The sequence below is a fragment of the Phoxinus phoxinus genome (genome assembly GCF_949152265.1).
Source record: "Phoxinus phoxinus genome assembly, chromosome: 3".
Taxonomy (NCBI): Eukaryota; Metazoa; Chordata; class Actinopteri; order Cypriniformes; family Leuciscidae; genus Phoxinus; species Phoxinus phoxinus.
Window position 1 is genome coordinate 42754528 of NC_136878.1, and position 22080 is coordinate 42776607.

The 22080-nt window shown below is 41.8% G+C and overlaps 1 protein-coding gene across 1 annotated transcript in view; it reads right to left on the reverse strand.

The window, feature by feature from the left end:
* Positions 1-201: 201 nt before the first annotated feature.
* The window catches only part of mn1b (meningioma 1b), a 32299-nt gene continuing 10420 nt past the window's right edge, over positions 202-22080 (reverse strand). Inside the window, exon 2 of the mRNA XM_079608208.1 lies at positions 202-774. Within this exon, the coding sequence (XP_079464334.1) occupies positions 566-774 (209 nt within the window). The 3' untranslated portion in view covers positions 202-565. The remainder of the gene's footprint in view (positions 775-22080) is intronic.

Below are 22080 nucleotides of genomic sequence, written 5' to 3' on the forward strand. Positions count from 1 at the left end.
TGGATTTCTATGAATCATGTTCTAATAGGATTCCCCTGACCACTCCCCTTTTGGTTCCAAAGAAGGCAGCGAGCAGCATGCCTGCAGGACCACGTTTCAAAGCCCTCTTGTGTCCCGCGATGACAGTACAATGACCTGCCCTGAGGGCTAGAGGGTCAGGAAAAGACCCTAGATCTTATTCAGAATCAGGGGGTTTTAATAAGAAGAACAATAATTATTTCAAAGATGAAAAAAATGAGACCTCCAGAGAGGGCAAAAAAGTATAGAATACACAACAATGGATGAACAGAAAAGCCATCAGAATGCATAGACATATAAAGAAATGTTGAGGTCTGGATCAGTACTGGTATACCATCATCTTGTCTTTTTATATATCATCCTACAGTAAGTTCAGTGTAACATGTTTTTTCTTGTTTGTTTGTTTTTCTACAAAAATGGCACAAATTTTCCTGACAAAGAAACACTGATTTATCCTTCCTCCATATATATATATAAAAAAAGAAGTCTTGGTTTCTTATCCTCATCCTGGTAGTCAAAAGGTCTTCTTTTCTCTTGCTCTGTTTCTTCAAGTCAACGCAGCTACGAATGTCCCGAAACGGTTTGAGATGTCCGAGTGAAGGGAACGCCAGGAAGGAACGGGTCCCCCGCGCCCCTTAGACTCCCCAAGTTCATCTGTGCAGTGGACTGACAGGCACTGGAGATGAGAACCCATCCCTCCAGCGGTCCCCGAGGAACCTGCTCCTCCTGTGCTCTTGCTTTGAGAGACGTCTACTTCTGAAAGAAAAACACCGGAGGAAGAAATTCAATATGTTGATGTAACCATTACATTTGGTTCTTGCAATCTATGTATTCATTTAGGTATACAGCACTTTTAAAGTGTCTTGTGGCCACCACAATATTTAAATGTTTGACATTTTTAACCATATATAAATTAATTCAAGTGCTCGCATTGCCCAATATTGGCAGATCACTGTCCCAGATTTTGCAGATTAAGTGGTAATGTATCAATTCCAAAATGCCTGTCAACAAATAAAAAGCCTTTAATGTACTTTTTAGGAAATTATGAGTAAATATTGTGTACAGTAAGTGTTTCGAAACTGGCCTACACTCAAGTGTGTGTGTGTGTGTGTGCGTGCGTGCGTGCGTGTGTGCGTATGTGCGTGTGTGTGCGTGTGTGCGCGTGTGTGCGTGTGTGTGTGTGTGTGTGTGTGTGTGTGTGTGTGTGTGTGTGTGTGTGTGTGTGTGTGTGTGTGTGTGTGTGTGTGTGTGTGTGTGTGTGTGTGCGTGTGTGTGTAGGCACTGGTCATTCTTTTTTTTCTTTTTTTTAAGTGTCAAAAGTAAGAAAGCCCTTGTCTTTTCCAGGCAATAGTGTGAATGGTTTGGTGACTGTGTATTTGAGAAGTGTGATCTTAAAATCCATCGGACCACATGCATTAGCATTGGCTTTAGGACCCATTCACCCCGTTCCACTGCACAAAAACAAAGTGACCCTTCAGTCAAGGAGTCACAAAGCTCTGGGAAAACTGACCTTTGACTCTGTTTGACCTAATTTACCTGCATAATGACCCTTCCAAAGCATCGACACACAAGTCAACCCCCTGCCCCCATCTCATTTACTGCACAAAACAAAATCCATACAAAGGTTTATAAGGGTTGCATTTGAAATGTCAATACAAGAGAAGAAGTGATTGATAGACAGAAATAGAGAAAATGGCATTTCAAAACACTATAATTGTATCAGTTTTGTACCCAATTCACGTCTTTATTCAGATGTACATAAACATGAATATAAAAAAGCAAGTAAAAAAATCGTAGAAATTTTAGTTTTTAGGGTTGTAATTTTATTTACAACAGATAAAATAAAAATGTTATGCAGATATGGACAAGCTCTTTTTCATTTACTGTAAAAAACAAAACAAAAAAACGCTACAGTGTTAGGAATGTAACCCCTGTCCTTCATGTACTTCCAGTTTAATGGTATATGAACCGATTATGTTGTAATTTAACAGACATGAATAATGACTACTGACACGCCAACGACATTTGAAGTAAAATTTCAAATCTCTAGGCTAATCATTTTTAGGCTTCTGAATAAATCTGCAAAAACTCAAATGTGTTACAATTATCCCTGCTCTCCCCTACAGAGAAACACCTTTACACACACACACACACACACACATGCTGTGTGTCAGCCATTTTAAGAGACGGGCGCCTGGTCTCGCCCTCGAGCCTGTCTGGACCAGTACTGCAGAAAAAAAATGGTAAGGTGTAGGGAAAGGTCAATAACCCGACCCCATCCCCCAAACCCTAAGGATAGAGGAACAAAAATAAAGGGAAAAGGAATCCAGAGAGGAGGGAAAGACATTAGTGGTAAAAAGAAAAGACAAAGGTGGGACTGCATAAATGATGACAAACAAAAGATCCTCGTATCTTTATATGGAGTCTTAATCTATTATATGGTGTGAAATATATACACATCTCCCCCACATCTTCACACGCCTAAGGCAATAACACATACACACACACTTAGGCACGCACATAGTCCTATTCTCTTGTCTTACGTCCTGCAGAGTCTGCCAATAGTCCGTGGTAGCTGGGCACAGCAGGCTGGGCTACGGCCTGGATAAGCAACCAAGCATTCTCCACACACACACACACACACACACACACACACACACACACACACACACACACACACACACACACACACACACACACACACACACACACACACACACAGCTCAGCAGCCATCAAGCTTCCTGCTGCTACCCCCAACACACACACAGCAATGTGAGAACTGTGCAACCCCAAAACACAGTCACACACAAATGTATGAATTTAAGAGACTCCGTGTCTATCCCAAAACACTGCAACATAACAAACACAGCACACACATATCCTGACACAGCACTTTCTACATTAAATCCACACATATCATAACACTTAATACACTTCTTTCTTTCTTTTTTAAGCTGTATGGCAAAAATATTATTACAATGTTATTACAATAATATTATTACAATGCTGCATTAATTTTCCTCAATCCTCAGAAAATCTGTTGATATGTTTTGTCTCAGAAACCTTACAGAGATGACCTCAACGATATTTGCATGAATTGTGATTGGTCTTATCTTCCTTGCGTCATTAGTCTCAAACAAAATGCTTACCTAAAACTATAATACTTTTTACTGGTATGTCCTACATAAACTGCAAATCTTGTTAATGTTGTGTCTGTTGATATTGATCTAAAATATCACAGTTATGAAAGATACATTTTAAATTTTGTCCAATTTAAAAGACAATGGAAGAAAAGCAGGCATCTATCGACACACACACACACACACACACACACACACACACACACACACACACACACACACACACACACACACACACACACACACACATTTTAAGTGCATCTAAATGTTTTCTTCTAACTTTTCTTCCTTCTTGGTTGTTGTTGTTGTTGTTCAGAATTACTCCAGATTGTGAGTTTACTCATTTTTTCTACATTTTAATCCCCACACATGGTCCCATTAATTTCTGATCAGGAAATACTACTTCTGTTCACGGCGTAATGCACTGAATCAAGAACCTTGGGATTCCACTGAAAATATGCTAATTTTGATCTACATGCTCGATCTTTTAATTGCTATCCACGAGAGAATTTGCAAAAGACTTATATTTGAAGGTTTGAAAGCTTAAATTCCCCTTCCTGCAAGAGTCTGGTGAGAGGTTTGAGTTCAGGCAGCTCTCTCTCTCTCTCTCTCTCTCTCTCTCTCTCTCTCTCTCTCTCTCTCTCTCTCTCTCTCTCTCTCTCTCTCTCTCTCCCTCTCTCTCTCTCTCTCTCTCTCTCTCTCGCCCACCCTCCCCCTCCTCGAGAACACATACTTGAGAAACTAATACATGATTTACTGCTGCAATAATAAATCTTCAGCAAGTCCGGCTTCCTCTACTCCTAAGAGGAAATGATATAACTGTCTGGTCTTATGTTTATATTTTAAAACATTTGTGGTCACACTTTATATTAGGTGTCTTTAACAACTATGTACTTACATAAATAAATAAAAATGTAAGGTACAGTGCACTTATTATGTTCATGTTAGCATACACATAAATTCATAGACAGGTACAGAACATAATCTAGCTAACATTTATAGGTATATGTTACAAAGTATTTATCATAATATACTTGAAATTAACATAAAAAAAAAAATAAGTTCTGCTGTTGTTCATAAAAACCAGTAGTGACGTTGTACATGTTGTCATCATGTCACTATCAGTGTACCAATATATAGTGTCCTTACCAGTGCCCGGATTTGTAAGAGATATGAACTGACGACCTCGGGAACTGATTGAGACGCACCCAATGGACCATCTAATGGCCAGTTACTTCTTCTTCTCTCTTTTTCTCTCTCCTAAAAGTTAGCAGCTCTAAAATCACAACCCATTTGTTATTTTTCCATAAAATGAAGTATGATTCCCAGACAACAACCTGCATCCCAAATGACATAACTTCCTATCCTATAGCTGCCTGGTAACAGCTTTAAACACAGACACACACACATGCGTGTGTAAGAGGGCTAAAGTTAGCGCATCGGAATAAGATTTGGAAAACAACATTTTAAAATAGAAGAAAACTAAATGTAAGCTTGTATAATGAGGAAGCTTCTAGAAACAAACTGAAGCATATAGCTTATAAAGGCAGGCTTTAAGTCTTTATGTCTCATGAGTTAGTGTGTGCTGTGCTGTAGTATGTGTCCTGCTAATACTTCACATCCAAAAAGCTTTTAAAAACCTTACCGTTTTTTCCAATTGCTAACGCACTAAAATGACACGATGATTTAAACTGACACAGAAAGCAAAACCTCTTCTCAAGTCTCCAAAAGTCTAAACACATTCTCTGCTTTACACACATTTTGCAATTCAAAATGGCACTTTTTAATGCACTGAACGGTTCTCTGCATAAGACACAACAATCTGACATAAAGTCACATGTTTGCCATTTCAAAACACTGCCATTCAAAATGACACTACATGAGCTGATTGGCCAATACATGTGCCACCTGGCCAAACACCTCAATGGTTAACACTTCAATCTGGATGTAAGCACTATGAAAAGACCACTTTATTATTTTTCTTGCCTCTTTTTTTTCTATATATTTTTTCTGCAATTTTCGTTTTTCGTTTTTTGTGAGCAGATTTTTTGTTCAGTCCAAAGTAAATATATCTGCTGCTGTGCATATGTTGCACTGACTTGTTTGGTTAAACATTTAAAAAAATAATGTTTCAACAGCATGTGTGTGTCTGCAAATATTTCTGTGCATGTGAACAACCTGAAGAAATTTCTACAATTTGAACTATTTAGTATTATGGCAAAGCATACTAAATATGAGAGTGCTTTTCATTACAGTAAGTAGTTGGTTAGACAAAAATCTGGTAATATGAATGAAGTGTGTGCCATTTCGTGCAAAAGTTTGATTTTGATAATGCTATATGTAGTTTTGGTTGCAGTGCTTCATTTTGCACAATATATGAAGTATTTTGCAGTTTGGGTGTGTGGTTTTGTGAATTGTATTAAGTATTTTGACAAAACCAGTGTAGGTTGCAAAATTGTGTGTTAGCAAGTGTGTGTGTGTGTGTGTGTGTGTGTGTGTGTGTGTGTGTGTGTGTGTGTGTGTGTGTGTGTGTGTGTGTGTGTGTGTGTGTGTGTGTGTGTGTGTGTGTGTGTGTGTGTGTGTGTGTGTGTGTGTGTGTGTGTGTGTGTGTGTGTGTGTGTGTGTGTGTGTGTGTGTGTGTGTGAGTGCGTGCATGTAGGCACTGGTCATTCTTTTTTTTTTTTTTTTTAAGTGTCAAAAGTAAGAAAGCCCTTGTCTTTTCCAGGCAATAGTGTGAATTGTTTGGTGACTGTGTATTTGAGAAGTGTGATCTTAAAATCTTAAAAAAGTGTGTGTGTGTGTGTGTGTGTGTGTGTGTGTGTGTGTGTGTGTGTGTGTGTGTGTGTGTGTGTGTGTGTGTGTGTGTGTGTGTGTGTTGGTGCGACCGGATTATGAGGACAAAAACCATGGATACATACCGACTCTATGAGGACATACCGTAACTACGAGGACAGCACTAATGTCCTCATAAGTCGAGCAGTGTAGAAAGGCTTATCAGGCTGCGCCTAACCACCTCCCGCTTTTTCTGAAAATGTCCTTATAAATCCGTTGTACCCGTTTTTCAGTGTGTGCCAGTGTATGCTCAGAGTGTATAATCTCCCTCTATGTGAAAGTCGACGCTACTGCAGTATCATACACATTTCATACACCCAGACCACGCCCAAGCGCGATTCATTGGTGGAACGCTGGAATCCTCGTCAGTGATTGTCTATGTGAAATTCGACGCTAATACACCCAGACCACGCCCAAGCGCGATTCATTGGTGGAACGCTGGAATCCTCGTCAGTGATTGGCTGCTGGAATCCTCGTCAGTGATTGGCTGCATTTCACACCCGTCAAAGTCAGCGCGCCTGCGCCTCTGATCTTCTATCGCAGACGTGTGGTGTGACGGTGTGATTAATCCACTGTCTATGGATTAATCTGAAGGTTAATCATCATCATGAAAGATTAATTAGCAGAATTCGAGCGAAGTTGACGAGCTATAGTGGGAGATTTTCACTTTATCACGAGGAAGGTAAGTGCGTTTATTTATATATTCTACCTTTGTGGAGTTAAGTGAGTCAGACAGTTTTGAATAACGTTAGTTACATTAACGTTACTTTAAAAGTGGCCATTAATCGGGCTAATATTATAAGTCCATAAGCAGTTAAAATGGCGTCTCCAAACAACTTGCACATGCTATTCACGTTTTTTGTTTTGTTTGGTACTTAAACGAAATTCTCTTGTTGTTCATAGATACATACAAGTATTAGTATTAGTTGATGAAAGATACATCTCCATGGATGCTTGAGAGAATTAATTTACATTTTGAAATAAATCAAATCTATGTTGTCATCATGATGACTGGTAAAGTTGAGTGGATGCATTTACAGTTTAATACAGCAAGATACAGAAATCTATTAAATAAACAGAAACGAAACTAATGTAAAAGTATACTTTCATCAATGTAATGTTACTGTCATTAGAATGACTTGAAAAAATATTTAGTTTATTCATTTAGGGCTGGATATTAGCAGACATTTTATGATTCAATTTTAATTCACATTCTTTCGATTCTATTTCCAATTTGATTTTACATCTATTATTTTAATGTAAATCAGGTGTAATACATGTAACATTTTCTAAAACTTTCTCTCTATAGTTAATTTTTGTAAGTAACGAGTTTAGCTTCGTTTGATCTGAGGCGCCACATTAAAGAGTGATAAAATGCTATTAAAATGGACTGAATTTGAAATCGGAGACTGTTATCAAAAGTAGCAAGCCTCAAAACCTCACTTATCAACTATTTATGTGTAACATGTTGTATTTATTGATATAGACTACAGTCTGACAATAATGTACTGTATATAAAGCATCTATCTATCTATCTAATATGTATATATATATATATATATATATATATATATATATATATATATATATATATATATATATATATATACACACATACTAATTATGTTGTCTGGAATGTTTTCAGTCAACATGTTAAGAAAGAAGAGAATAAAACCTGAGCAGGATGCAAAAGAACACATATTGTCGGGCAAAGACAAAGCCTTCATTGAGGGACGACAAATCAACACATTCAAAGGTAAATTGTGCACCACAAGGCAATCTGACTATGTTCAGACTGCAGGCAAATCAAATCATAAAGTAGGCATGCACTTGTAAGAATGCAAAGTAGGCCTATTGCTGGCAGTATGGACATGATCTTTCACATTCACACATTTTACCCTTGGGTAAGCCGCTCATTTTCATAAAGGTTAAGAGATGGAAAAAAAAAAAACTTTAAACAATTTTTTTATTATTATTATTTTAAAATAAATACTTAGCTATGTATACAGAGAATAATGTTTACATTATTCTCTGTATTCATAGTTAAGTATTTATTTTTATTTTATTTTATTTGTTGTACCTAATTTGGTTACAACCAAATTCAACTAGTAGACTATATCACAGTGAAAACCAATGCTTGATTTTTTTTTTCTTTTCTTTTTTTTTTCTTGCACCTCATATTACATTACACAGTTTTACAGGATTTAACTCTTTAAAAGGATAGGTTGGTTAGCTGTGTAACATATAGGTGCACTTGGATTCATGTTTTATTTGTATTATTATATATTATTTTGCTCTTTTAGGGAGAGGTGTGTTTGCACTTGAGCACATTGAACCATCCACCTTTGTTGTTGAATACCGTGGGATTCTCTCTCAAAGTAAACATGTTAAAGATGTTCAAGGCAACTACTTGTTTGACTTCACATGGAATGGAACACGTTATTGGTAAGTTTCTTTTTTGGTTTATTTATTTATTTTTGGTTCATATTCAGAGCAAACTAGTTGCATGTCATTCTAATAAAAACAGTTATGCTTATGATGATTATTATTATTACTATTATTATTACAATATAGGGCTGCACGATTTGGGGAAAATGTCATATTGCGATTGAGGTCAATATTGCAATTGGAATATGCAATTGCGATATAATAAACAAATGGTTTCATGAGTCTACTTGCTTGGATCTAAAGCAAAATGCACACACCGATTAGTGATAATTCTGAAATGTGTATTTCTCAACTCAAACTAGCAACAACAACTAAATGATTGATAACATCGAAGCCATTGATTTCTGGATATAAATTAATCCACCCCCATTAAAAACATTAATTATAGCCATCCAACATTACAGTGATTCCATCATTACAATTGAAAGCTATAATAAAAAAACATTTATTAGACTTTATTAAATATAACAGCTTTTAATTTAAGTGAACTTCAAATAATCATCACATAAACCCATAATAAATGTCATATTTACCTGTGCCCTTCCTGTCTTTCAGGTATACAGAAATTTAATAAAGTTATCAAACATAATAAATAGACTAATCCTTATTAAAGCTACATAAGTTCTTTAGTCAAGAGCAGTGAGTAATTTTCTCTGTCCCCTTTGTTCTTTGATTAACTTTACTGACAGAAAGCTTTGGCTGCTGGCCCTTTAAGAGCAGCCGCTGCTGACAGAGACGCGGATCTCACATGCGCCTCATTCTCTCACAACTCTATACCTCCATCATAAGACTGCTCTTATGTTATGAAGATACTCGACAAACGACATTTTGGCATAATTGTGTGTTATTGTTCGTTCAAGCGCGAAAGAGAACTGTATTTCTGGCGCGTGTCTTTCTATGAGTCACAGTCGGACATTCAGCGCTAGGCTTGGGAATCGGTTCCAGGTTCCGGTTTGGAACCGGTTCCAAACGTTCCGATCCATCGGTATCGTACACGTCCACACGTTAACGATTCCACTAACGATTCCGAATGTTCCTTTCCATTAGGCTGGGCGATAAATATATTTTATTGATTAACTCGAATGTGTAGTGTACGTCGATATGTTTGAATGAAAATCGGTTTTCTCTTTAACATCCGCCGACGCTCGGTCTGGGCTCCCGTAGTTCCGAACGCGCTCAGCGCGTTTGCCATAGAGATACAAAAACAACAAAGCAAATGAACAAGACCGCGGCTGCACAAGCACACCCGCCAAAAACATTTACAAACTGAATCTGCACGCAGGGCTGCCAACTCTCACGAATTCACCGTGAGACTCACGCAGTTGTCACTTTCCACACGCTCTCACGCCACACATCCATTTTCTCACGCAGAGAAAGCACCGACAGAGAAGCGTACGGTACTATTGACATTAAACTAATTCCCAGCTCTCAGATTCTGTCAATTTAATTACAAAATTCAAACAATAAACACCGTTTTGGTGCTTGTAAATTGACATGACAGATTTCAGTTCAAGCGGCACGTGAGCCGATCATCTGTTAGGCTACTACTAAGTTAATAGTAGCCTAAATTAACTTAAGTTCGAATGATCAATAGGTTATTTGAAAGATACAGTTCAACTTACGAAATGTAATAAAATCGATCGATCAAGTGTTTTTCAACCTCAGAAAGAGGTCCATAAACACTAAACAGCTCAGTCACGTAATGTTAAGTTCACCGGAAAGCCATTTAATAATCACAGCACGTAGGTAGACTTAAAAAATTGTCTGTTGAGAGGAGTATTTTGCTAAATATAATATATTACATATTTATTATATTTTTACCTATATCATTAATATATTATAAGGTTGTCATAAAAAAACGCATTTTATTATAATTTGAGATGCTATTTTTAACCTTTAATAATAATACCAGCTGACAGGGCTCTGCATTAGGTGAGATTATTTTGGGAGGAGAAAAATTAACATATTAACGCATCTACTGTACCTAATATTTATCCAAAGGAATCGATATTGAATCAAGATCAGAATCATTGTTTTAGAAATGTTCACTTTTTTTTTTACAGAAGCATTCAACTTCTGTATTGATATTCCACACTTGGTTTTCATTCTCTAAAACCACTTTAAATGAGACATTCAAAGCCAACAACTCTCAAAGCCACCCTGTAAGTGTTCAGCAAATAGTACAGGAATCGATATGGGAATCGATAAGGAATCGCATCGATAAGCAGACTTGACAATGGCATCGATATCGATAATTTCTTAACGATGCCCATCCCTATTCAGCGCGCTCTCTTTTGACTTGTCTCGCATGAATGGTTTTAAGCAATCGCATGAGAGCATTATCATGTAACACTAGCCAAAGGATGACAAAAAATAACAGATGCTGCGTTAATTGCGTACCAGCCCATTGTTTATTTTACATAAAATCGCAGCATTTTGCGTCATATAATTGCACAGGCTTGACATCGCGATTACGATTGCGATAAGATTAATCGTGCAGCACTATTACAATAGCAGATTTGCTATGGTTCTCATAACATGAGGAACTTATTAGTTAGTGATAATCAATAACATGGTTATTTTTCAACTGGGGTATTATTGTTTTACCTTAAGTGGATCATCTGACCTATTAAATTCTTAGGAAGTCAAGTTAACTTTCACAATGTGTATTTGAATATAGGTTAAATAGGCCAAGGTTAGCCTAACCCAAATGTTCAGTTAGAACCGTATGTTTCAGTGTGTGTCTATGTTTTAAGTTTCTTACTGCACTATTTTTCACAACATAGATGCAACAGAGTACGGTGGACATTCACTTGGACGACTGGTGAATGATCCAAATTGCAAAGTCAAGACAGTCATTGTTGACGGAAGGCCACACCTGTGTCTGTTTAGTATAAGACATATCTTTCCAGATGAGGAGGTCACATACAACTATGGGGATTCCTCTTGGCCTTGGCGTTTAAGGGTGAGTCTCTTAAAGAATTTATCACTGAAAGTCAACCATGTTCTGTATTTCATGAATGTTAGTTTTTTATATGATGCAGATTATTTTTAAAAATTCTGCATGTCTGCTTTGTGCACGACGGAGCAATGAAAGGGACACTAGATATTTAGACTTTGGTTGATACTAGAATTAGTTGCGGTGACCAATTGGCAAACATCCTTGCCTCAGTGTTGTACCTGTCTTTCTCATAATTACAGGAATTGTGTGACGAGACATCAGTGGCTGTGACTGATGCAGTGTGAATCCTTCCTCATCAGTGAAACAGAAAGTAAGTGAGCGCATGTTCCTTCATTGTTTTCTTCTCTTTGACACAGGCAATGTTAAGTGTAGGATGGTTGGGTAGGGCTGGGTACCGAGTCTCGATACTTTTTAGGTACCGACCGAATTGCCTCGATACTATCGAGTATCGAAACATGACATGTTGTTCGGTTCCAGATTTCGATACCTAAGGAGTTAACTCGTCAACGTCAGTGCTCAAACAAATACATATGAAATGCACAACGACACACATAAAGTCGCTCACGCACATACACGCAAACTCTCTTCACACGAAAACGCGTGGAACTCTCCGCGCACACTCATATGAGACGCGCGCGCGCGGCACGCACAGACTCTCGACACGCATACTTATGAGACGCGAGCACACACACACACACACAAACTCTCCGTGCACATATTCATATGAGACGCGAGCACACACACATAATACCTTAAAGATGTGGAAAGTCGATCAAAAGTGTGGCTACATTTCTCCAGGCTCGATGCCAACAGCGCAATGCAGTATTTGCGGTAAAATAATTGCTGCAAAGACCGGTACCACGACAAACACGATGAAGACCTTGACAGAGCACGGAGTAAACATAAGAGCAGAAAGTGCTTCGTCTTCGACTGGTAAATGAAGAGATACCTTGTTGATCACTCCAGTGTTTATATATTGCAATAAATAATAACCTACTGAATGTACACTGCCGTTCAAAACTGTGTTGGTTAGTCAGAATTTTTTTTCAGTAAGGATGCATTAAAGTTATCAAAGGTGACATTAAAACATGTGTAATGTTACAAAATATTTAGTTTTTAAATAAATGCTTTTCTTTTGAATTTTTTATTCATCAAAGAATCATGAAAAAAATTATCATAGTTTCCAAAATATTAAGCAGCAAACTGTTTTCATACTTCTGAAGTTTCATGTCACACTGAAGTAATGATTTTGAACATTCAGCTTTGACATCACAGGAATAAATTACATTTTGAAATATATTAGATACGATTTTAAATTGTAATACTATTTCACAATATTACTAAAGTTTTACTGTATTTTTTTATTTAAAAATTCAGCTTTGGTGAGCATGAGCACTTTATAAAAAAAATGTTATTCCTTTGTGCACTGGCTAAGGAGCATGAGTCAAACTATTTAAAAAAAATTATAACTAAATAAAAAAAAAAAAAAAGTTTTTCTGAGGTAATATGTTATGTAATCTTGTTAAAATGGATTTCATAAAATTGGTATCGAAAAAAGTATCGTTAGGAACCGGTATCGAAACTGAGGTATCGAAATTGGCACCGGATCGAAAGATTTTGAACGATGCCCAGCCCTAGTTGGGCACCATACTAGACTGGTTGACGTGGACTGGTGTCTTAAAGACCCTGTTGTGACGTCTCAAATTCGAGTAAAATGTACCTTGCTCGGTTCATTCATTTTCATAACTCGTGCGTTGGGGGATGGGCATGACACTGACCTGAAATGTAAGGACAGTTCTCCACTACGAGGACCGTCATGTCAGGGATAGGGTTTGAGGAAAAGATGTTGTTTTGGGTATGTGTCGGCTGCTTTATTGTGGATAAGCTGTAGACCCAATATGCACACTTTTCAATCTGGATATGCTTTGTGACTTTCAGTCACAGAGACGTAAACTGTTAAGGCCCATTCACACTAACCATAACTGTGTTAGGGTCCAACCAGCAGACGGTAACGTTCTGTTTATTGTGATCGCATCTTTTACTGCCGCTTATATATTGAAGCATGTTATAGCAGAATTGATTCCGATTGGCTGTCAATTAAGCAATGTATCGCAATACAAAAATGCAACAATATATATTGTGGATAGTGACAATATGTATTGTGTATAGGACGCCCAAAATAAAAATTACTGTTTGAGGGGAAACAATCAAGTTTACAGAGTTTTAGTGTCAATACTATATTAAACTACTATATATATATATATATATATATATATATATATATATATATATATAATGCAGTGGGGGAATATTTGTGGGTCCTGATAATGCTAAATGTCTTTTGTTACCAGTGAAAAGTGGCCTTCATTAATTTAAATATATCTAGTTGGGGACAGAGTGCAAGCATATTTGTCTAAAACAAATCCATCCATCCATCTTCTTCTGCTTATCCGGGGCCGGGTCACGGGGGCAGCAGTCTAAGCAGAGATGCCCAGACTTCCCTCTCCCTAGCCACTTCCTCTAGCTCTTCCGGGGGGACCACCGAGGCGTTCCCAGGCCAGCCGGGAGACAGTCTCTCCAGCGTGTCCTAGGTCTTTCCCCGGGGTCTCCTCCCGGTGGGACACGCCCGGAACACCTTCCGGGAAGGCGTCCAGGAGGCATCCGGAACAGACACTCCACCCATTTGCATTAACCCTTTGAGCCCGACGGCATCGTCCACGACGCCACAACGACTCCTCCGATAAATATTTATATTATTTGATTGATTTTCTTACCGTTTTTTGCAGCAGAAAGCTAACGAGCTAGCCGTCACGGGGGTGTCTTTGGTGTCTTTCTAGCCTTTACAGAAGTTTTTTCTATCCAGCCTGGAACTTGTGCGTCCTTTCAGAGTGTTTCAGCAATAAATCCAAACGCTTATATCCAAGTTTTATCCACTTGATGTCATAATTTATACATTTTCTGTAATTTTTGCCGCTAGCTCGATGCTAGCTGCCATTTTGGATATCACGTGATTCTTTGCGTAAGGTTGTTGACCAATGACAGGCTGATCCGTCGTCCACGAGAGAGAGAGAGAGAGAGAGAGAGAGAGAGAGAGAGAGAGAGAGAGAGAGAGAGAGAGAGAGAGAGAGAGAGAGAGAGAGAGAGAGAGAGAGAGAGAGAGAGAGAGAGAGAGAGAGAGAGAGAGAGAGAGAGAGAGAGAGAGAGAGAGAGAGAGAGAGACGCACGGCACAGTGGTTTCGAGGGGAGAGAGACGCACAGAGAGACGCGAGTTTTGAAGAATACACGGAGAATAATGGATCGTCAGAGATTGAGAAACATGGATCTAAATCAAGCGCTTGCCTTTTTTGATGCCATGGAGGATGATGGATTTTCTGGAGAAGAGAGCTTTTTGACTGATGAGGAACTAGATTACCAGGATGGTCTAGACCCTGCTGAAGAGCAAGTTCCATTTATTTCTTTACTGTAAAAGTATATTAAAAAAAAACCCGAATATAATAAAATATAAATTTTCTAAATATGTAATAATAAGTTCTGTAAAAGTAGTATTTCGTTTTCTATGTTTGTTCCAGAGTAGTATGAGTTGTGGATTACACTTTGTCTCTCAGCCATTGAGTTTACCTAGAGATACAAACAAAGGATAGTGGGGGGTTGGTCACACCTTTTAGCTGTGGAGAGAATGTCTCAAGGATGTTGTAGTGGGGGTTGGGTCACACCTTTTGGCTGGGGAGAGAGTGCTCCCATTCTCCCATTCTTCCGCTGAGGAGGTCCTCCCACTTCTGCTGCAGCATCCAGCCTCCCACTTCTGCTGCAGCATCCCAGCCTTCCACTTCTGCTGCAGCATCCCAGCCTTCCACTTCTGCTGCAGCATCCCAGCCTTCCACTTCTGCTGGAGCATCCCAGCCTTCCACTTCTGCTGCAGCATCCCAGCCTTCCACTTCTGCTGCAGCATCCCAGCCTTCCACTTCTGCTGCAGCATCCCAGCCTTCCACTTCTGCTGCAGCATCCCAGCCTTCCACTTCTGCTGCAGCATCCCAGCCTTCCACTTCTGCTGCAGCATCGCAGCCTTCCACTTCTGCTGCAGCATCCCAGCCTTCCACTTCTGCTGCAGCATCCCAGCCTTCCACTTCTGCTGCAGCATCCCAGCCTTCCACTTCTGCTGCAGCATCCCAGCCTTCCACTTCTGCTGCAGCATCCCAGCCTTCCACTTCTGCTGCAGCATCCCAGCCTTCCACTTCTGCTGCAGCATCCCAGCCTCCCACTTCTGCTGCAGCATCCCAGCCTCCCACTTCTGCTGCAGCATCCCAGCCTCCCACTTCTGCTGCAGCATCCCAGCCTCCCACTTCTGCTGCAGCATCCCAGCCTCCACTTCTGCTGCAGCATCCCAGCCTCCCACTTCTGCTGCAGCATCCCAGCCTCCCACTTCTGCTGCAGCATCCCAGCCTCCCACTTCTGCTGCAGCATCCAGCCTCCCACTTCTGCTGCAGCATCCCAGCCTCCCACTTCTGCTGCAGCATCCCAGCCTCCCACTTCTGCTGCAGCATCCCAGCCTCCACTTCTGCTGCAGCATCCCAGCCTCCCACTTCTGCTGCAGCATCCCAGCCTTCCACTTCTGCTGCAGCATCCCAGCCTTCCACTTCTGCTGGAGCATCCCAGCCTTCCACTTCTGCTGCAATATCCCAGCCTCCCACTTCTGCTGCAGCATCCCAGCCTTCCACTTCTGCTGCAGCATCCCAGCCTCCCACTTCTGCTGCAGCATCCCAGCCTTCCACTTCTGCTGCAGCATCCCAGCCTTCCACTTCTGCTGCAGCATCCCAGCCTCCCACTTCTGCTGCAGCATCCCAGCCTCCCACTTCTGCTGCAGCATCCAGCCTTCCACTTCTGCTGCAGCATCCCAGCCTTCCACTTCTGCTGCAGCATCCCAGCCTTCCACTTCTGCTGCAGCATCCCAGCCTTCCACTTCTGCTGCAGCATCCCAGCCTTCCACTTCTGCTGCAGCATCCCAGCCTTCCACTTCTGCTGCAGCATCCCAGCCTTCCACTTCTGCTGCAGCATCCCAGCCTCCCACTTCTGCTGCAGCATCCCAGCCTTCCACTTCTGCTGCAGCATCCCAGCCTCCCACTTATGCTGCAGCATCCCAGCCTCCCACTTCTGCTGCAGCATCCCAGCCTCCCACTTCTGCTGCAGCATCCCAGCCTTCCACTTCTGCTGCAGCATCCCAGCCTTCCACTTCTGCTGCAGCATCCCAGCCTCCCACTTCTGCTGCAGCATCCCAGCCTCCCACTTCTGCTGCAGCATCCCAGCCTCCCACTTCTGCTGCAGCATCCCAGCCTCCCACTTCTGCTGCAGCATCCCAGCCTTCCACTTCTGCTGCAGCATCCCAGCCTTCCACTTCTGCTGCAGCATCCCAGCCTTCCACTTCTGCTGCAGCATCCCAGCCTTCCACTTCTGCTGCAGCATCCCAGCCTTCCACTTCTGCTGCAGCATCCCAGCCTCCCACTTCTGCTGCAGCATCCCAGCCTCCACTTCTGCTGCAGCATCCCAGCCTCCCACTTCTGCTGCAGCATCCCAGCCTCCCACTTCTGCTGCAGCATCCCAGCCTCCCACTTCTGCTGCAGCATCCCAGCCTCCCACTTCTGCTGCAGCATCCCAGCCTTCCACTTCTGCTGCAGCATCCCAGCCTTCCACTTCTGCTGGAGCATCCCAGCCTTCCACTTCTGCTGGAGCATCCCAGCCTTCCACTTCTGCTGCAGCATCCCAGCCTTCCACTTCTGCTGGAGCATCCCAGCCTTCCACTTCTGCTGGAGCATCCCAGCCTTCACTTCTGCTGCAGCATCCCAGCCTCCACTTCTGCTGCAGCATCCCAGCCTCCCACTTCTGCTGCAGCATCCCAGCCTCCCACTTCTGCTGCAGCATCCCAGCCTCCCACTTCTGCTGCAGCATCCCAGCCTTCCACTTCTGCTGCAGCATCCCAGCCTCCCACTTCTGCTGCAGCATCCCAGCCTTCCACTTCTGCTGCAGCATCCCAGCCTTCCACTTCTGCTGCAGCATCCCAGCCTCCCACTCTGCTGCAGCAGCCCAGCCTCCCACTTCTGCTGCAGCATCCCAGCCTCCCACTTCTGCTGCAGCATCCCAGCCTCCCACTTCTGCTGCAGCAGCCCAGCCTCACACTTCTGCTGCAGCATCCCAGCCTCACACTTCTGCTGCAGCATCCCAGCAGCTGCCAGGAATAGGCTAGAGGATGGATACCCGACCCGAGCCCGACGGGACCCGCCGGTACCCGACGGGCCGGGCCGGGTTCGGACAGATATTTAGAAATGATGGGTCGGGTCGTTCGGGTCGGGCTCAGTCACATCAGCGCGAAGACATTGAACATTTTAAATTTAAAACAGGTTATTATGTAGGTAGCCAATGTGCCTGATGCTTTCACTTGATGCAAACGTTCGTTTTTGTGATTAAAATATATGTAAAATATTACCATAACGTCTGTCTTCCTGTGTGCGGAAATTTGTTTATGTAGCCGTGGCCCGTGACAACGAAACACGTGCATGTACGCCTGTGTTACGTGCGCTTGTTGCTCCGCGCGCTGACACGCTCATCTATTGACATTTCTGAATCTCTTCCTTAAGTTGCTTAATAAAAGCGGGCTTTCCACACAAACAAACGTACATGTGTCATTAGAATGAGAATAAAAAAAACGGGATTTTAACTTTCGGTCTCGGGTCGGGCTCGAACATAAATATCTGTATGCCTGTCGGGTTCGGTTACTGCTCTGTCGGACGCGGGCCGGGCTCGGACAGAAAAATTCGGCACGATCCGCACTCTAGAATAGGCCATGGACGGCTGCAGTCACGGTCTAGAGGGAGAGCGCGGTCAAGGTCAAGATCCAGATCCGGCAGCTTGAGGGGTCGACAGAGTCCTGAATCCACAAGGTCGAGATCTAGATCACCACAGCCAGCAGCCCCAACTCCATCATGGAACAGTAAGAGTCAGCCAGACATCCCTCCAGTGCCCAAAAGGTTCGTCCCAACAATAAAGCCAGGACATCATCCATATACACACCATTGGACCTTTTCAAACTTTTTGTCAGTGACAGTGCAGCAACCACTTTGTGGACTGACATTTAGGACTGACTTTCTTTTTTGCACTGGTGAGACTGACAAATATCCGGGACTACTGGAGGACAAACACCATTTTCAGCCAACAGTTTCCCCACTCAGTGATGGCACGTGACAGGTATCAGGTCATTTCCTGGAACATCCACATGAGCGACCCTGATGAAGATGTCCACAACGACCGGAAGAGAGGGACACCAGCTTATGACCGGCTGTTTCGTCTGAAGCCCCTTTTAGATGACATCAAACATGCATGCAGAGCATTTTATCGCCCACGGCAGAACCTTTCAGTGGACGAGAGGATGGTGGCAACAAAGGCTCACACTGGCATGACGCAATATATGAAGGCGAAGCCAACTAAGTGGGGCTTCAAACTTTTTGTGCTGGCAGACAGCAGCATTGGGTACACTTTAGACTTTGCTGTATACACGGGGAAGTCTGTGTTTGCTTCTGGTGTAGGACTGGCATACGACTCGGTTATGTCCCTCATGAACAAATCATTCCTAGGGAGTGGCTACAATGTGTATGTAGACAACTTCTACACAAGTCCAAAGCTGTTCATGGATCTCTACAGCATGAACTTTGGGGCATGTGGCACCTACAGGGACAACAGACGAGGATGCCCCCGCACAACCACAAATGCCATGAACAAAAAGGATCCTAGGGGCACCATCAGGTGGATCCGTGACGGCCCTCTGGTTTTCGTAAAGTGGATGGACACTCGGGAAGTCTCTGCTCCACAATTCACCCGGCCTTCTCTGGCAACACAGTTCAGAGAAGGGTAAGAACTCAGGATGGAGGCTGGAACACCAAATCCATTCCATGCCCAACCCCTGTCACTGAATACAACAAGAATATGGGAGGTGTTGATCTTTCTGATCAACTCATCCAATACTACTCAGTTCACCAAAAACCATTTCAGTGTAAAGTGGTCCTTTTCGTGTTACACAGGACCAGAGACTAGTTTTCCCTGTGTGCTTATCTGCTGATATTTCACATGGTCCGAAACTGTTTAGATTGTAGGGCTGGAATACATTTTAATTGTTGCTTTTTACCCCTCAGGAAAAAGCCAAATAAATCAGGATGAAACTGAGAACTCCAGAGGTATTTAAACATTTGGGTATATTAAAGTTATTCCATGTATATACATAGGTGTATAGGTATACATATGTATGTTTGTTTGTTTTACAGAGACCAAATTGAGGAGAATAGTGAAAAGGCCATGGAGCCCAAATGAAGTGAATGCTGTCATGAAACATTTCAGAGTCCATATTTCAAAGGGACACCTTGCAACAAAGGCAGAGTGTGAGCAGTGCAAGACTGCAGAGGACCCTGTTCTGAGAGAAAGAACGGCCCAAAATATTAGGGATTTCGTGAGGAACCGAGGTTTGATGTTGAAAAAGAAATCATCTTAGAGTTCTTCGAGAGATCAGTGTTGCCTTCCATTAAAGGTTGTATCAGCGATTTTAGGCCCAAAAAAGGCCCAAATATAAATGATCACATTCATCTAATTTTTCCTAACGATCCGCTAGCTGCCCGCCCCATAAGTATGCCGTCCAAAAACCGCGTCTCTGTAGGCAGCCTAGGCTCTGAGATCTGCACACAAAAGGTGGGGGTGTTGTGGTTTGAGATTTTGCGGTGATTGGTTGGAACACTGTTTATTTTGGTTTTGGTGGTTGGTGAAACCCATTGTTTTTGTGTGCAGATCTCAGAGCCTAGGCTGCCTACAGAGACGCGGTTTTTGGACGGCATGCTTATGGGGCGGGCAGCTAGCGGATTGTTAGGAAAGATTAGATGAATGTGATCATTTATGTTTGGGCCTGAAATCGCTGATACAACCTTTAATGTCTGTGGGTTTTGTTCTCTAAAGTGTTTTTGGGCCAGAAGAGTGTTCAAGACATCCTTTTATTTACTTTTATTAAAACACTGTTTTGAAAGAAATTTACAAATACATGCATTTACTTGAAGGCAATTTAATTTGGTTTTATTTCCAGTGTGTTGCTGTGGTCATTTTGAGGCACACTCCCTCATGCACTTTAGTCCCATAATGGTTAGAGATGTACCGATTACAATTTTGTATTGTAATCCAATTCCGATTTTTCCAAGGTTGACCCGCCGATACCGATTTTAGCCGATTCCGATTTCATTTTTTCTAACCACTTAACAGCACACACATTTATTTTCTATATGTTTTTTTTTTATAAAACACCATATACTTCTACCCAAACTGAATAATAAAAACAAGTTTAAATGGGTGAATTTTCTATAAATATTTTTGAGTCATTTCATTTTCTTTTCTGACATAGCCTATTCCAGTTCTTGTTAAAACACACTAGACATGCAAATTCAGTGCATTTTTGGCACTTTTTGTGTGAAATCATATTTATTTTGCACATCAAAAAAAGTGTGCTTTCACTTTAATTGAGTGTGAGCAGCGCAGCAAAAATAGACTCTGCGCTTCACTGCTGCTCACGCGACGCTCCTGCTTGACGCTCACGCTCTGCTCCTGCTCCCGGTGTGATGCACTCATTGATTAACATGCACGCCGAAAAAAATACGCGCCTCTCATGCTTGCGGTGTGAAACTGACGTAATTCATGAGGTTTTCTACATGTGCGTTCCGTGTGCACGTGTGATGCTGATGTTGCGCGATGTTAATCATGCGGCGCCAGAGTGCGTTTGACCGGTATATGTCAGACTGACTGGCCGATCGCCGGTCATGGCCGATCACGTGAAAATCGGCCAATTCCGGTCCCAAGCCGATCAATCGGTGCATCTCTAATAATGGCCTTATTAGACCTCAGTTGTTGAGCCTTTTTTTTACCATTTGCAAAATAAAAATTGCCCTTTCAGTTTAATTTTGTTAGTTTTTATTGGCTGTCTAGTTGCATTTCTTCATCTAATTGTCCTTTAACTAGTCTTCTATGAAGTGTAAAACTTGCTGATCTTTAATCCTTTTCTCCAACCAGGTTCATTTTGCACCACGTGTATATGTTGGTTGATATAGCAACAGCACATTGTAGCACTATTTCCTTAGGTGTGCGTATTACTTTTACAGGTTTAGTGGCAGCAAAAAGATGCACAATCATTTGTGAATTCACTCTTTAACGTAGAATAGTTGATTTGGTTTAGTATGGTTAACTCTAATACAGGTACTCCTGCTATGTGTGGAGTTAATTGTGATGTCCATTTAAACCCAGTTTGTCCTCATAATCAAGGGTTAGTCAGGTGTTTGTGTGTGTTTGAGAGTGTGTGAGTGAGGTCCAGTTAAACCCAAAATGTCCTCATAATCAAGGGTTAGTCAGGTGTTTGAGAGTGTGTGTGTGTGAGCGGTCCAGTTAAACCCAAAATGCCCTCATAATCAAGGGTTAGTCAGGTGTTTGTGTGTATGTGAGAGGTCCAGTTAAACCCAAAATGTCCTCATAATCAAGGGTTAGTCAGGTGTTTGAGAGTGTGTGTGTGTGAGCGGTCCAGTTAAACCCAAAATGTCCTCATAATCAAGGGTTAGTCAGGTGTTTGAGTGTGTGTGTGAGAGGTCCAGTTAAACCCAAAATGTCCTCATAATCAA